This window comes from Sylvia atricapilla, chromosome 12 (genome assembly GCF_009819655.1).
Source record: "Sylvia atricapilla isolate bSylAtr1 chromosome 12, bSylAtr1.pri, whole genome shotgun sequence".
Classification (NCBI taxonomy): Eukaryota; Metazoa; Chordata; class Aves; order Passeriformes; family Sylviidae; genus Sylvia; species Sylvia atricapilla.
Genome location: NC_089151.1, coordinates 13986267 through 14002696, shown reverse-complemented (window position 1 = coordinate 14002696; position 16430 = coordinate 13986267). Strand labels below are relative to the sequence as shown.

The 16430-nt window shown below is 40.4% G+C and overlaps 2 protein-coding genes across 4 annotated transcripts in view; one reads left to right on the top strand and one right to left on the bottom strand.

The window, feature by feature from the left end:
* ITFG1 (integrin alpha FG-GAP repeat containing 1) overlaps nucleotides 1-15057 on the bottom strand; it is a 71976-nt gene extending 56919 nt beyond the window's left edge. The window contains exons 1-6 of the mRNA XM_066327901.1: nucleotides 14827-15057; nucleotides 11564-11636; nucleotides 10020-10165; nucleotides 8286-8343; nucleotides 7613-7687; nucleotides 5016-5110 (exon numbers count right to left, since the gene is read on the bottom strand). Coding sequence (XP_066183998.1) covers nucleotides 5016-5110; nucleotides 7613-7687; nucleotides 8286-8343; nucleotides 10020-10165; nucleotides 11564-11636; nucleotides 14827-15022 — 643 coding nt within the window. The 5' untranslated portion in view covers nucleotides 15023-15057. The remainder of the gene's footprint in view (nucleotides 1-5015; nucleotides 5111-7612; nucleotides 7688-8285; nucleotides 8344-10019; nucleotides 10166-11563; nucleotides 11637-14826) is intronic.
* A 73-nt stretch (nucleotides 15058-15130) lies between these two features.
* Nucleotides 15131-16430, top strand: part of PHKB (phosphorylase kinase regulatory subunit beta) — a 70575-nt gene continuing 69275 nt past the window's right edge. For 2 of the 3 annotated variants that reach the window (XM_066327897.1, XM_066327898.1), the window contains exon 1: nucleotides 15131-15246. In XM_066327897.1, the coding sequence (XP_066183994.1) occupies nucleotides 15177-15246 (70 nt within the window). In that variant the 5' untranslated portion in view covers nucleotides 15131-15176. The remainder of the gene's footprint in view (nucleotides 15247-16430) is intronic. The other variant, XM_066327899.1, reaches the window with a different exon arrangement.

The following is a 16430-nucleotide window of genomic DNA, read 5'->3' as shown; positions in this document are numbered from 1 at the left end:
ATGATCTGTACCCATCCCTTGGTTCTCTCTGTAAGGAATGCTGTGAGTAAGAGAAGCCATTGGCAAAAGCAGCCCAGTCCCAGCAGTAGGAAGAGATGCAGCTGATTCCAGCTCTGCTTTGATTTTATGAGCTGGAACTTCCTGTGGTATTGAACACTGGGAAGGAGCAAGTGGAGGAATGAGGGTGACAGGAGATCGTATCACCCAGAGCATTTTTAATCACAGATAAAGATTATCTGTAAAGAGTAGAAGTAATGGAAAACCAACAAAATTTTATAGACTAAAGTCCTCTGAAATATATCCTGCCAATTTTATATGATACATTTTTTCCCTCCATTATTTGTTGTAAACTCAAGAGGTAAACTCTGCAATCAGAGCTAAAACAGTTAAGAAATTTACAAAATTGTACCTGTTCAAGAAATGACACAGTGACATGGCTTTACTGAATATTTGCTCTGGGAGAAATGTAAGGGAGGGGGCAGAACCAGAGAGAACAACTTAACTTCAAATACATACACACAACCCCCACGCCCCACCCAAGTTTTAAAATGCCACCAGATACTTTATTTTCCAGTTATTTTAATAGTGAATAAATGCAGATCTACTGCAGAAAATCAGCTCTGCTGGTAATATGAGCTGCAAAGAGACTACCAGCTTCCATGAAGAGGAAACTCACTGAAAATCTTACCAGAGAATCTGACATCGAGCATTGTACTATTTTCAGATTCCAGGTTTAAATGACTACAACAGAAACATCACCCATGATTTGAGCAATTGGTTTTCAAGAAGAAAACTATCTACATTTATACATTTAAACTAAGTAGGAATCAAAAAGAAAACACATTGTGAACGTTCTGGTACATTAGGTTTCTAAATTCCCAAAGCAAAACAACATAAGAAAATTAACCACCAGAAATCAGTAAAGAGACTAGCAATTAGCTTACAGCAAGCTGTTTCTGACTAATGATTTTTCCACTTTAGTTTTCCCAACCCCAAATTTATGATTTTTCCTTCATTTTATATAAACAGCTCCAGAAATATCTCCAATTATACAGACCACGTCCTAGTGCTCAACACAAGATCAGTTTTAAAACCAGCACTTCCAAACTGTGGAATCACATAACCAAGTGACACACAGAGTATTTAACACATCAGCTATTTTTCATACCATTCAAGGATACATTGACAGATGTACAGTATGAAGTTACAGTCACAGTCCAAGGCACCTTGGAGCACTTTAAAAGTGTTTGTAGGGCCTGACTTCTTCATAGAAGTCTTGTATCTCTGAATGCAAACAAATTTATGGTTTAATAATCCTGAGTTTTTCCCCCCAAGTTTTGAAAGACAGTATTAGCCCTAAGTGAACATCTGACATTTTAGGACTTTTACAATAAAATAATTAAGCTGTCTAATTAGAAAAAAAAAAAAAAGACACAGCAAAATAATCACTATCCTAAAAATTTCAACCACGACATTTTTAAGACAGGCCTCTTACTTGAGGATCCTGCTTTGGAAATGCTCACCTGGACTGTTTCCTTTATAAAATACACCTGATGGTAACCTGTTCAAGCCTATTATTACTAGCTTCAAGATTATTTTCCTAAGCCAGCTGTGAAAAAGCCCTAATGACAAGTGTGAGTATGACTTAGGAGACACCCAGCAGCCCTGTTCTAACAAAGGCCACCACCTCTGCCCCTCAACCTGCAGCCTCAGCACAGGACCAACAGTGGCAGTGACAGGAGGCTGCTTGTCCAGCCCCTTTCCACACATCCCTTCCCAACTCAGCCACTCTGTGAAGCACACACTCCTCCCTGGAGAAACACATGCTTAATGCGCATGCAAAAGACACTTGAAAGTTTGGTATTTAGTTTATCCATTAAGCACATACAGACCCTTTGGTAAAGGTTCTATACTGCGAATTTTTGCATGGTTTTTATGAAATTCTTGGTCTAACTCAGAATTCCTTACTGAATTAATAATTATAGGGAGCTGAGACCTCTCCATGAGGATGCTTTCTTTAAAAACAGCAGCAGCATTACTCTCTGAAACAACCCCGTTTATCTCTCACCAAGAAAGATTAGTATTATCTTTGTTGTGGTTAGAGGATTTTTGGATTATAAAATCCTTACACTGTTAGCCTTTCATGAAGCACTGTTAGGGATTAAACACATCTTTATGAGCAAGTTCTTGTATAATGAAATCATAACAATTCAACTTCATTTCACCCAGAGCATGAGAAGTGTGGCAATTAAAAGCTCCATTCTGAGTGTTTAATATCAGCAGGTTGAAAACGGGTTAGGCAATAAACTAGCAAAAAGCTTCCCAGCCCAGAGAGGATTTTTTTTTTTTATGTCAAGCACACTTTAAATCTCCTAAGCTGTTTATAATCATGGAGTTACCAGAAATAGCCCAGCTAAAAATCATCAAATTGGCTGCATCTGTTACAGAACACAAAGAGCCCCAAAATATTGCAGAATATCAGAAACACCTTTAAAAATACCTTCCAAAAACCCAGGAAGAACAAGTAAAATGGCATGTCCTGGTGATCTATTTGTAAACAAAAATCACTCCATCCATTTTAGGTGCAATTATATCCTTATATTCAGGAATAGTAGCATTGCCTGTGAGTAAACAGCCTGAATATTTCAGTCCAAAAGTCCCACAGCAGCATCAAATCCCATGATTATTAAGTGTTTTGGGCCGCATGATTTCAGCAGGCAGATTATTCCCCTGCATCTTGTCAATGCCTCCCTTTTAATTAATACAATTCTAACGTGCACCAGACCCTGTTCTTAATGAGGCTTTGTTCCCACTGAAGAATGGCTGTGTGGGTGAGCAGTGAGTCACAGGAGTGCTCTCCTCCTCACCAGCTCCTGTGAGCCAAGAATGCCAGGCTCCATGGAGAAACGCTCATGGAGTAACCCAGCACTGCCTCTGCCCAGTGCATTTCCCACCAGTAGTGCACACACTTACAGCTTTTGTTGTTTTGCCATTTTCCCCCCCTAATTTCTATCACCTGACTACTTTGATGACTACCTCTGAGTCACTTGCCCAGCTCTCTACAGACACACAAATTAGAGCAGACACGGTGAGAACACTGCACAGGTATTTTTTTGGAAGAGGCACAGTGAGACTCAAGGTACAATTTCATGCTTGGTTAAAAGCAGGCTACAACTGCTGCTACTAAAAGAGGAGTCAACCTTTTCCCTGTGCTTACATTGGCTCTGACAATCCTGCATGGTGAGTTGGATCAATTTAATAACCCAGTGACAATGAACTGTGCTCCCCAGCAGAACCCAGTTCCAAGCAGTTACTAGAACTGATGTCAGGGAACTGCCATAAATGCTCAGGCAGGACCAGACAACTGGTGACTTTTCATTTTGGCAGGAAGCACTCTTGGAAAAACACACCAGTCATGAAACATCAGATATACTAATACGATTTTTCAGCAACATATGTCTTACTCCCCGTTAGTCCCATCTTCATAGGGACAATAATAAAAAAAAAAAATATTCCCACCTTAGAAGTAAAACATTACTTTAAAGAAAAATAATGTAGTATTTTCTCCAGTTTTCTTGTCAGAATGAATTATTTTCCTTACAATTTTCCCCAGGTTCCTGTAACATAACACTTCCCACAGCACTAAACATAACACCCTAACGTAGTACCTCAGCCTGAGGTGTCACAGCCTTGCTGCTACAAGCAAGTAAAAGTCAGGATCTTTATGGGAAGAGCTTCACAGGAGCTTCTACTCACATCTTGAGATATAAAAATAGATATGAATCTATAAAAGCTCCCAGCACTACCCACACAAAGATCCTGACTCTCATTTCTATTTAATAGAGAAGCTTCCACATAGCAGCAGCACTAACCAGAACTCTTGGAACATTCTTTAGTCTGGCAGCTGTCAAAACCTTGAAAAATTGATCAATCTGTGACTGATCAATGTAAGAATCTTACACTTCTTACCTCTACTCACCTCTGAGTTTAGATTTCAGTGAACTCAACTTAAAATGCTCATCTATGATGGAATGCTCATCTACGCTGCTTATGGTGCTATGACAAAATTCCAAAAGGCTTCTAGAGCTAAGTGTGTTAGAACTGGTTATTACATGACACTGATTATGGTAAGCAACCATATATTTAATTTTCCAGTTGGAATTTCCACTTGACAGCTTCACATAGCAATGTGCCAGAACTGAATATTAACGTTTGACTGCATGCTAAAGCAATTAACTTAATCCCCAACATTTATAAGCATCTTAATTAAATTTATGGACTAGTTCCTCTCTCGCTCCTATGCAACTAAACAGGAAAAAGATAAGCTCTCTTTCCAAAATTACCATATATGAATTGATGTACACTGCACATCTAGCAGAAGATAAAGCACTTCAGAATTAATTTAGTGTGTGAAGAAATTAAGTTTATCACAATATTTAAATGTGCTTGGAAATATGAGCCAGGTATGGAATTGATAAATAGATTCATCATGGTAACTGAATTGCATTGACAAAACACCCCAAACAAAACAAAAGGAAGAACCCAGTTAGTTCTAGAAGTGATAGAACTAACTACAACAAAATTGCATCAAGTCATAATAAAATCCTGAAAAGAAATTTTAAGTTCAGCCTGAAAAACATTCTGCTGAAACCAAATTCCTAACTATTTCCAGACTCAAAGTGAAAAACTGGAGCCCTAATACAGTTGCCATGAATACTTGAGTACAGCATTGTGAACAGCAGGAAACATGACTTTAAGGGTGAATACAACATCATTCAGAACAAGCAGAAGTTATAGTTATCATCAAGAAGTAGAAAATGCTATTAGGATATTTATTTTCAAAGTTGTTTTTAAAACTTAGAACTTTCAAATTGTTGATACTAAAATTAAATAATTAAAAAACCCCAAATCAGAAGTAGCGAAATCATATAATTACTGAAGGAAGTTGTAACACATGACATTGACAATTAGTGATAACTATTTTTAGGAGGGTATTTAACACTTCTATGACTTACCAGCAGTGAAGTCATTATTTAAATCTATAAAGGCATGAGAGTGCGGTATATACATTTTACTTTGAGTTTCCAATGCAGGATGCCATGACAAGTTCCTAGCCAGGAATAAAAAGACATTTCATCAATGTGTATAGACTGTTAATCATGATAATACAGCTTAATAAAACAGCAAAACTTTAAATAAAATGGGACAGAAAGCATGTTCTCCCAATGAAAAGAATAAAATCCCTACTTATCTTACAGTATACTAAGTAACTCCAGTAATTGCTTGAAAGGTTCTTTGAAGGATGAGTCACAGCACAGGGGCTTCAGTTCCATTTTATTAATTTTCTAAAGCAGCTTTTTTTTTTTTTTTTTTTTTCTTCACAGATGAGTGTCACTACCCACAAAGTTATTATAGTTAGTGCCAAGGCTCCAACTGTACTTGCAAATCCTGAGACACTGATCCCTGTCCTTTCCAGTTTCCTCAAGCAGCTTTATTTCTGCAAGTACTTCTGGAATCTACTTTCCGATTAATAAACATGAGCAGAAGTGAGCACATGCTGTTAGAGCAACTCATGCCTGTTGCATGGAAATATATTTTATTTCAGCTCACTTAAAATCAACACATCAATTAAACTTTCACATTCTGATGGACTACCAGCTAATTATGTAATTTCCCAAGCAGGTGATACTTTTAGTTTTTATAAACACATATGCCCTTCTGGTTTCTGTTCTAAAGATGGCTGAACTTCCAGCAAACCTCCCTATTAGCAGTGACTTGAAGTGCAACAAATCCTCCAGAAGTCACAGTGGCTGAGTCATCAGATGTGTGACTCTGAGAACCCTGTGCTAAAACAGTCAGGAAAATTTCAGTGTGCACTATATAACAGGCAGAAATATTACTACTGCTAGTTGGGAACTATTTTATTTATTCCAGTGACATTACATCAATATTATTGAAGTCCTTATCTTCCTTGACTAGTTTTATGGTAAGAAAATAAATACTCTTCCAATTACTTTCCAGAAATCATAACTAAGTCTTAGAAATGTTAAACTGCATCACTTAATCTTAAAGAAATAATTAAGTACTTTCCCCAGGTTTTTCTATGTATTCAGTCTTGAAGATTGCCAATGAAGTTAGTCATACAGCTCTAGAATAAATCTTAAAACATTTTGGATTAAACAGAAGAGTGCTTTTCTAAGCAGATGACAAAGCTGTTGTCCATGAACAAGACATGCCTGATGCTATTACCTAGAGCAACTCAGTCTTACATTGAGCTATGATGATTAAGTTTATTTGTATCTTAAAGCTCATGAAAGAATTTCTTCAACAAAATGAAAAAAGTCTTTCTCACTTTTCCATTTGTTCAAAAGCTCATACAATTTATTTTATATATAATCATTGCAAAGTGTTCAGAAACATCCCTGTGAATCTGAAATCTGTTTCATATGCCATCAGTACAAGTATGGTGATACAATTCGAATTGGCATTAATGAAAAACACACTGCCAAGAAGGGCATAGTTTTCACTGACACATTCAAATGTTACTTCTCCTAGGAAAGGAAAAGAGCCAGTTAGGAACTATAGGTACAGGGTTTTTTTTTATTTTCAAATGACAGACTTAAAGATCTTTGGCATCCTGCCCAATACTAGAGACATTGTTACTCTGTATTTTTTAGTTACAGACTGATTCTTTTGAGCCAGCAGAGACACAATATTTTGTTATGCTTTGATTTCAGCATTCACATCCAAAACAGTTAAAAAGAATCCTTTACACAGTCCTTGTTAAGCATTTAAATACGCTATTATTTTTACTCCAGTACTTGATAACTGGTCTCATTCTAGATATTTCAGGGCTAGTAGAAATTTTAATACTGAAACTTGTCCCCTTTGCTGCAATTTCATCTCATAAGGCTTCAGTCAACTTCCATCTGCCCAAGAGTGGCCTGAGGCGCTCCTTAACACAAGGGACGCAATACAGACATCACTCGTATCACACTTGTGTGCTACTTAGTCACCTCTGCTTTATGTCACTTCATAAATCTCTTCCCCTACATTGTTCTCAATATATATAGTTTAATACCCTTACATCCTACACTTCCTGTGCTTTGGATTTCCTATGGTCCCAACCTTCCCATTGTAAATCATTTCCCAGACAGATGAGAGCATTATTTTTTTAAGTTTACCCCAAACACTTGCAAATTTTTCTTTTCCAGCCCTTTAATGACAAGAACTCAGTTGTTCTTGCATCATCAACCTGAAAGCAGCTTTTGTACAGCACAAGTTCCATAATAAAGATTATAATACTAAACATCAAGAGTGTACTACACAAATAAGACAATAACTTCTTGGAATTAATTCCAAGAAACAATTTTCCTATTTCTGATGTCTATTCTCAGTGGCTCTGTTTTCTCAGCTCTCACGGAATGTCTACTTGCCCTATACAATAACACTTTAAAGATCAGATGAAGAGTGTCACTGAATGTTTGCTATGGACAGAAAGAAGATTCCCATTTGCCTGAAGAGTTAAATACAAATCTTACACTTTAATGGGAAGTGGATGCACAATGCCCAAGAGACCAAAGCCATGCTGACCCTCGAGCCCTCAGCTTACCCGCCTAGCAGGATCTGCGGCTTGTTTGAGTCACTGGTGACACCAAACACATCAGGAATCAAATCTCCATTAAAGCTGAAAATGAAACACAGTGTCAGCACCACCTCAGTCACTACAGGAGTCCCAACCACCTGTTTTTAAACTAATCTGCACTTGTACATTTTCCCACCGAGCCGTGCAGAACTCTCAGCTGTGAGTCCGCTCTGAATTTTGCCTCTGGTCTGAGTTGCTGGTAGCAGTAAAGGTCTATCAATGTTTCACACTCTGCCTGTGCTTTGGCTCTCCAGATCTACTTCCCCTCCACCTTTGTTCAGCATTTCACACACAGGCAAGCACATTGTGAAAGAGATATTTGCTTGTTTTGGTAAGCCAGTAATGTTTCTGCTTTACAAAATTCACTGAGAAATAAATGGCTTTTTTTCTGAATACTCAAAGTACTGAGATGAAAGAAATTAAAAGATCGTATAGTTATTATTGCCAGGATAATATAATATAAAAAATTGTAAAGATAATAATTTTGGTTCATCACCTTTTGTTAGATCAGTTGACATTATACAAACCACCCTATTCTTAAAAGATAAAGAGCATGTGTTTCAAATTTTAGCACAAAAATTATATTTGTTCTTAGTCACCACTATAAACGTGTTTTTCTAAAAAAGTAGGTCATACTTACTCCATTACTAGAGGCTCATCATGAAAAGTCTTATTTAACATAGTTTTATGGTTAAGATCTGAAAACAGAAAACATTAACTTGATTCGGTTACCAATACATTCTGACATTTGCATTTTCAACTAAGACATAAATCTTCTATTCATTTAAACCCAACAGTTTCATGATTTAAAAAAAGGCACCACTTAATATAAAGAACTAAATAGCTTCCTGAAATTTTGCAGGAAAAGGTGAGTTACAGTTAAAATACTGAAAGCTTTTTCCCTCTCCACTATACTCCTCAACAAATTATTCTAAGGAGATCTTAGTGACACCTATTTCTGTCTATGACTGCAATCACAGAGATACAGGAAAACTGCAACAGTAGGCATGAAGGCAGGCTAAAAATTTAACATGTTAGGTTAGACTTCTGTTCAATGTTTTGTCACTGTAAAAAACATTCTTAATTATACACACTGAGTACTTGAAATAAGCAATAAAGGTAGACTCTCTGAATGCAAAGTGACGAGTAAGTTTGAGTCACTATATCTATCTATCACCTTAGACTCCACTTTTACTTGTAATCCAAACTCCGGGCCAGATTTTTCCCATTTCCCTCCTCTCTCCACAGTGTTTGTCTTTACAATTTCCACATTTCATACAACTGTCCTCTCCTATTGACTCGTCTGTCACACTTCTATTACCCAAGGAGACACCTCACACGCTGCCAGTGGCCTCAGCACAGACCAACCACTGCATGACGTTTTAGCCTCTGACTCCTCCTCCAGGCCCCATATCCTCATTTGTGTCTCACCCAAACTTGGAGTTTTTTTCAAAACAAAACAGAGTAACTTAATCCAAGTCTTCATATTCTTCCCAACACTACAAGTACTCGCTGTGCCCTTAATATTCGATCCATTGCACTTTTCCAGGTTGCTTGTTTCAGCTCTGATTAAAGCCAGAAGCAATGGTGTCTGAGGCAAACTTGCCTCACCTGTAACTAAGCCATAACACAGTTGTTTACAATAGTGATTATTCTTCAGCACTTATTGTGGATTAAGGAATACTTTCCTTTGCTTATCTGTCCTTGTTCAATCCCTAAATTCTTCTCCAAACGCTTTCCTAGCAAGTCAACTGAAAATAGAAGAGACTCCAAAGAGTTCACAAAACCCATGACCCTACTCAAATACAGAATCAGCTATACCTTGAACACTGCCAAGATACTCCTGAAAACTTAATTCTAAAGGTCTTGAAAACTTTCAGCAATGGACACTCGAGAAACTTTTCTTCCAATACCCACTTTAGTGTGTCACTGTCTTAAAAGAGTTCAGTTTAACATAAATATTATATTACTGTTGGTACGTTTAGGTATGCTATTTTGAAAGCTGATGTACTAAAGTTCACACCAGGTTCCCTGTGCATTTTAAATTGAAATCTTTTGAGATAGTCTTTGTGAAGCTGACATGCATGATGGGGAAGCCATGAGAAGCAGCTCTTCAGTTAGTAGGTACTGCCAAATTAGAATACTGTTTGGTTCTATCTGTTGCATAATATACTGCAAGCATTGTTCTCTTTCATTAATTATTGAACACAGTTTAACAGCAGGATAATACATGGGTATGAAGCTGAATAGCTGCTAATCCCTACTTTAGTTGTAAAAACAATCATTACACTGTAAAAATGAGTTGTAACTTCTTGACAATACTTTGAATTAAGAAGTCTAACAGTCTTATTAAGAACCAATCTCAGCAACTCACCTAACGTTTGGTTGTGTCCCCAGAAAATAAACACTGTAAGTTCATCTTTGCCATGATTTGGGGCCTGGGTAGTGAGGAGGACATCCATTTGGGAATCTCCATCATAATCTCCAGGAACTACACTGGTTATGGTGACACCGAGAGATCTGCAATTAAAAACAGAAGCCCCCACATGCAAATAATTGTAAAAAGGTGTGCATGAAAAAAAGCACTCGTGTGATTAAAGGCTCACCCAATTATTATTAGTTGTCCAATACAATCTCACCCTTCAACAACCTAGTTTATGATAAAGTCTCACCTATTGCAAAAGTACATCAAGATCAGGCACCTGACAGGCTGTCTTTGCCTAAGGAGAATGACATTTTAACTCTAAACATCAGCTATCAGGCATTCTTCAGCCATATCCTGTTTGTTAATGCTATCTACACTTCATTAAATCCTTCCATTTGTTGTAGAACCAGTCAACCAAAATGTGTTTCAGTGAGCAGGATCTTTTGGTTGCATTCCAAGAGCAAGAACACAAAGCAGCAGGAGCTGTTTAAACAGCAAGAGTCAGGCACAGGTAGATTCTTTAAAAGAATGCCATTTCCTCCTACTTGCTGCCAGGTCTTACTACACCTTCCTGCCTTTGTTTGCTCTTTCTATCTTTTTTATTTGCTTACCTACTCAGACTTTGCTTTACACAAACAAACATGGGTGATATTAAGGATTAAAAACAGATCATTTCTAATGCATTAAACAAATTAGTTCCTTCCAAGACAGGAGGGGATAAGGAAAAATAAAAATATGTAGAATACAGAAGATGAAGCTAAGCTATAAAAGGAATTTAACTTTTAATAAACATAATACTATTGGCAAGCATTATTCATAAGCAATAACCGTAATAGTATTACAGGATATTAAAGCTAGACATATATATGCACATAAACAGACTAGTTTACATTTAAAAAAGATCAGTTTTTAATAAAAGGCCACATGTAAACTTGAAAAAGGAACAGATCTCTACACAGAAACAACAGAACACCACTTTTCATCTCTCGTCTAAATCAAAGGATATTGGCTGGATTTCATTAGTAACTATAGCACATGGATGAATTTCCCTGAAAACGTGTCTTGGGATTGATACTGAAGCTACCCACCACAAAGATCTATGTATCCTATGGAATGACAGTTTGCTTTATTAGAAAATAAAATCCTGAAGAACCAAATCAACTGCAAAAAAATGTCAACATATGAGTATTTTAAATACTAATTTGAGGACAAAACCTAAACCACAAATATTCCATAAGGGTGGGAAGTCACACTTATTAGTTAACAACATGAATGACATAACCCATCTCCAAATATTCTGTCATCTGACCAACAAAACAAAAATGTATCAGGAAATGAATCATGAAGTTGGCCAAGGAACTAGAGCTGTGAGGGCAAGCTGAACAAGTCAAAGAGGTAACAAGAGCACAGACAATTGCAGGCAGCTCCCACTGAGTGCAGAGAGGCACCTTCAAGAAAAACAAGCTGTGGCAGCATTGAATATCCATACTCACTTCATTGGTAGCTTAACACGGGGCTTAAAGTAGGGCTCCTTCTGGTCAGCCAAAAAGATCACCAACTCATTTCCTGCCAAGGCAAGCAAGACCATGAGCAACAGAGGAAGATTGGAAATGGCTTACATACAAACCCAACATTCAAACAACTCTGCCACAAATGACCATTCCCCACAGCAGCAACAACTTTGAAAGATGTCTTATACCACTACTTCCTCCTCATTCAAAAGAAAGCAAAGGGAGCACTTCTTCAACACAACTTAAAGTCAGTTGCATCTCCAAGGAATGCTAATATCACAAATCATCTTTCAGGGTTTGGTGTTAGAACTTTCTGTTATTTTTATCACATTGCTTAAAACAAAATTTTCTGTAATGAATTAAGAAATATTACTCATGGAAAAGTAATAGGCAGCAGTTCCACAAAACTAATTAAAGCTTAAAAGCTAACTCAAATTAATTCTTTTAATACTGTGTCTCACATAGCAGGAGATACTGCTTTCTCACGTCAGCTGCCCAAAGCACTTTAAAGGAAACCCAAAATTTACTTGGTTCCCTGCAGTGTCTCCTCATTTAGAGGCAATGATACAAATATCACCTCATTATTTCAGGAAAATCTAAATAAAAGCCCATATTTTATGTTTCAGAAATAACTGAAAATCAGGAAAGAAAATAAGAATTTTAACTGCAATGATGAAATAAAATTTTCAGTCACTAAACCACCATACACACTCACTTAACAAGTGAAACAACTCACAGTGCAACAATTGTTTTTCTTTCCCTCATTCTCCAATAAACCCAGCTGCAGCACCACAAAATCATTCTCTATAAAAGAATAATTCTAAGGCTCCAAACTTGAGCTACCACAGTACTTTTTAAGAGCATTGTTTTGTTGCAGAGCTCACAGCTGCAAAGCAGCAGAGAATACAAAGCTCCTCGCTATGAAACAAAAGACCTGCCACAAACCTCTTGAAGAGGAGGAGAATCCACCAGCAAAGGGGTAAATGAAGAGGAGCCCTTTCAGAGAGGCCAGGGAGAGCAGCAGAGGCCCAGAGGAATGCTGCCTGGTGAAGGAAAAGCCTGGCACAGGCTGGGGCAGAACCTGGGGCTGCCTCAGCTTTGGACAGCACAGCTGGGGGCTGCCTGCTGCACCTGCAACTCCCACTGCACACCTCACACCACCCACCTGCCTTCCTTCTATGGGATATTTGGGAAAGTAATGACCAGTATGAAGAAGCAGATGTGTTTTTACACATACCAGGTTCCAAGTTAGCTGCAACACTGAGAAATGAGATATTCTGGTTATTAAAGATAGAAATACAAAAATTTCAGCTCAGTGCTCATCAACAGTCAAAACAAATGAACTATTAAAAATTATAACACAGAGAACAGAATTACTATGCCACTACAGTCAATCCTAAATTCTGTTTGCAGTTCTGTATTCTTTTTGAGATAAGAGGACAGTAAGAAAAATCTAGTTCATCGGAGGGTGTGAAAAAACATGAACAGTTTCCAGACAAACAATAATTAAGTAGATTAGAGGTCTTCAGGCTGAGATCTGTGTGACATGTATCACACACATATATACATATACATGAAACAAATACCACAAAAGTTTCCCAAACTGCCCAATGAAACACAGCAGGGGAACAGGGAATGTTCACTCAGTGGCCTGTACTACCAGCAGAGGAATCATACTGGTACATGAAACCAGCTCCTCACCGACCTGTTACATACATAGACTCACAAAACAAGTAAGTGTATGCACAGTTCCATTTATTTGTATATTCTGAGCTTTTAAAAGTGAGTAAACCCAGAGTCCACTGGTACTTTTGAATTGGTCTTGCAACAGGATGCTTCTGGACCTGGATTATCCTTTACATTCAGCGAGTTTACTATTTCTTACAGAGGTAAGAGCACAATCTGAGTATATGGAACATAACTGTCATTCAACTGAAGTAATGCAAGATCATTAAAAGATATGTACACCAAAAGGTCCAAGACGTCATCCCCATTTCCTCATTAAGGGTCAGGATTATTAGGACTGAGCTACTTTACAGATTCCTGTTCCTCAAAGTCCGGTGTCATCTCTAGTGCTCAATTCCTCACGCTGTTTATAACTGGCTGCCATTTATTCTACCATTTAGAACTATTACCTTCTCTTTTGAGAGTATCCTGTAGTTACTTTTCATCAAGATTAAGTTATGAAAAATAATGTTTTCAACTACATTATTTCAAGCTCGTTTTTACAGTAAGTATCACACACAAAAATGATTTATCAAGTGCTGCTATAGAGACACAAAAAAATCACAAATCTCGTTTCTGAAACTTATAACTATCCCCATTTTTAAATGCACTCATCTGAAAGATAAGAAAGTAAAAATTACATCTCTTATAATAGACATTCACTTTAAATCTGAACATTTTTTCAGTAGATGAGCCAGTGGAGCATTTCCAGGGAGCCGTGCATTTCAATAACTCAATTCGATGGGAAAGTCACTCATGCTTTACCAAACCTACTCAGAAAAACACTTCCGAGATTGAAGGAATAAAAAACGTGAATCTGAGAATAAATTTACTATCTTAATGTGCTTCAAGAAAGTAAAATAATCCAAGACTAATGTCTGCGAACAACACTACCATTGAAAATGAGCCCTGGTTTGAAGTCTCCCCATGTCTAAAGCCTTAAGAAAAACTTGTGGCAGGTGACAGCTGTGACAACTTTCCCTACCCTGACACTTTAACATAATGTTCAAAGTAGGACGACGTGAATTTTTTCCTCCACGTCTATGTTCGTATATGTTTCCAAAATATTGTGAAAGCAGGAGCAAAACAACAACTTGTGACCATTCAAGCTGTAGGATGAAGTCTCTAAATTATTTCACAGCCATAAATTCAACTTCAAAGAAAAACGCGCCCTATATGAACCCCTCTAGCGCAAACTGGATACCGTACTGCACAGAGGCAGCACCTCGGGAGCAACACAAGAGTCATTTTCACCCTCCGGACAATGCCGTGCTCCGGCCGGCAGCGCGGCCCGGGCGCTGAGGCGGTGCTGGGGGCAGAGGCAGCGGGCGGTAGCGCAGGGTCCCCGGGGCCGGAGGGGCCATCCGCGCCCTGTCCCGGCCCGCCGCTCCCCCGGGGCGGCCCACGGCGGAGGCCGCTCCCCCGGGGCTGTCCGCCCTTCGCTGCGAGGGGACGAGGAGCCCGGCTCCCACCGCCCGTGCCCTCAGAGCCCCCGGGCCCGCCGCCCGCCCCGCACTCACCGCCGCGCACCACGAACAGGTCCGTCTGCTTGTCCGAGTTGAAGTCGCCGAAGGCCGCCAGGGTGCCGCGGGCCTCGGGCCCGAAGAGCTGAGCGGTGACATTCTGCAGGGCTCGGGCGGGCCCCGGCAGGACCAGCAGGGCCAGGGCCAGGGCCAGCAGCGGGGCCAGCGGCGGGCACGGCCCGCGGGCCCCCATCGCGCACGGCCTCGCCCCGCCCGCGCTCTGACGGCAGCGGGGCGGGCCCAGCCGCGCTTTGCGGCAGCGGCGGCGGGGCGGCGCCCGCGCTTTACGGCGGCAGCCCGGCACGGCCCGCCCGGCGCCCGCAGCAGCGCCCCGGCCCCGCTCCGCCATGGCGGCCACTCACATGGCGGACGTCAGCTGGAAGATGCTGGAGCTGCGCGCTCGCTCCAAACGCTCAGGTCTGACCTCTTGGCTTGCCCGGGAGGAGCTCTGGGGATCCCTCTGCCGCCCGTCGCTCACCGCCCCGTCCCCGCACTCCCTGCCCCGCTCCCGGCCCGGGGCTGTTTCCCCGCCCCGCCGTGTCTCGGTGGCTGTCCCGGCCCTGAGGGGCGCCGGGGACAGCCGCGGGTGGCGGCGCCCTTGGCGGGCACAGCCGCAGGTGCCGCTCCGGTGTCACCTGTGCCCACGGGTGCAAAGGCAGCTGGCGTGGCGTGGTTCGTGCCGCAGCTGTGCAGTGTTGAGGCTGTGGGACAGAGAAAGTGTTTAGAATAAAGTGCCAGCTTTTGGCAGGTTTCTCTTAGTTGAGGGTGACCGCTTTACAGCGTGGGAATCGCTTGTTCTGGTCGTGGACCGTGGGCAGATACGGTCTGGCCTAAGCCAGAGGGTGATTTACCCACTTAGCCTGAACCTCTGAACTTCAAAAAGCTTGGGGTTTGAATTTTTTTTTTTTTTAAGTAAGATACAGTCGTAGTAGGAGTTTAGTTGTTCTAATGGAAAAAGTTTTCCGGAAGATCCCTATGTTTATTTATATGCCATACATGCCTGTAAAACTCAGTTGTTACTTATTTGCATGTTTGGTTGGTTTTGTTGTGCTAACAACAGATGGGACAGTGCGAGGCTAGAACGGGGCTTTGAATAATTGCTTGTTAAAGACTGCTGTGATTGATCCGGCTTTCCAAGTTCAGCGTGCGCACCGATTGATTGGCACGGCCCAGGACCGAGAGCGGCCGCGGGAGCTGTCACTCGGCCGGGTGCGGTGGCGGGGCCGTGCTCTGGGGGGGACCAAACGGAGCCGCAGAGCTGCCGGAGAGCCCCGGGGCAGCGCACGGCTCGGGCAGTGCCCGCACGGTCCGCGGGACGTGTCATGCTGTCAGAAACTTCACTGTGCCTGAACTGCCGCTGCTGCCTGCCGCTTTTTTGTTAAATGTGTAAAGAATTGTCTTCTGAGCAATGACAGATTGTTGACAGTTCACTTCCTTCTTTCCCAGTTCACACAGATTTTGTCCAGAGACTATGTAGAGATTTACTGATGGCGTTTTATATAACAACTGGAGAAGTTTGCTCAAGAAATAAACATTATTTTAGATGGAATTTTTTTCTGATAAAAGAGTTGATTTAAAAATCAAGTTTTATTTATTGCCTT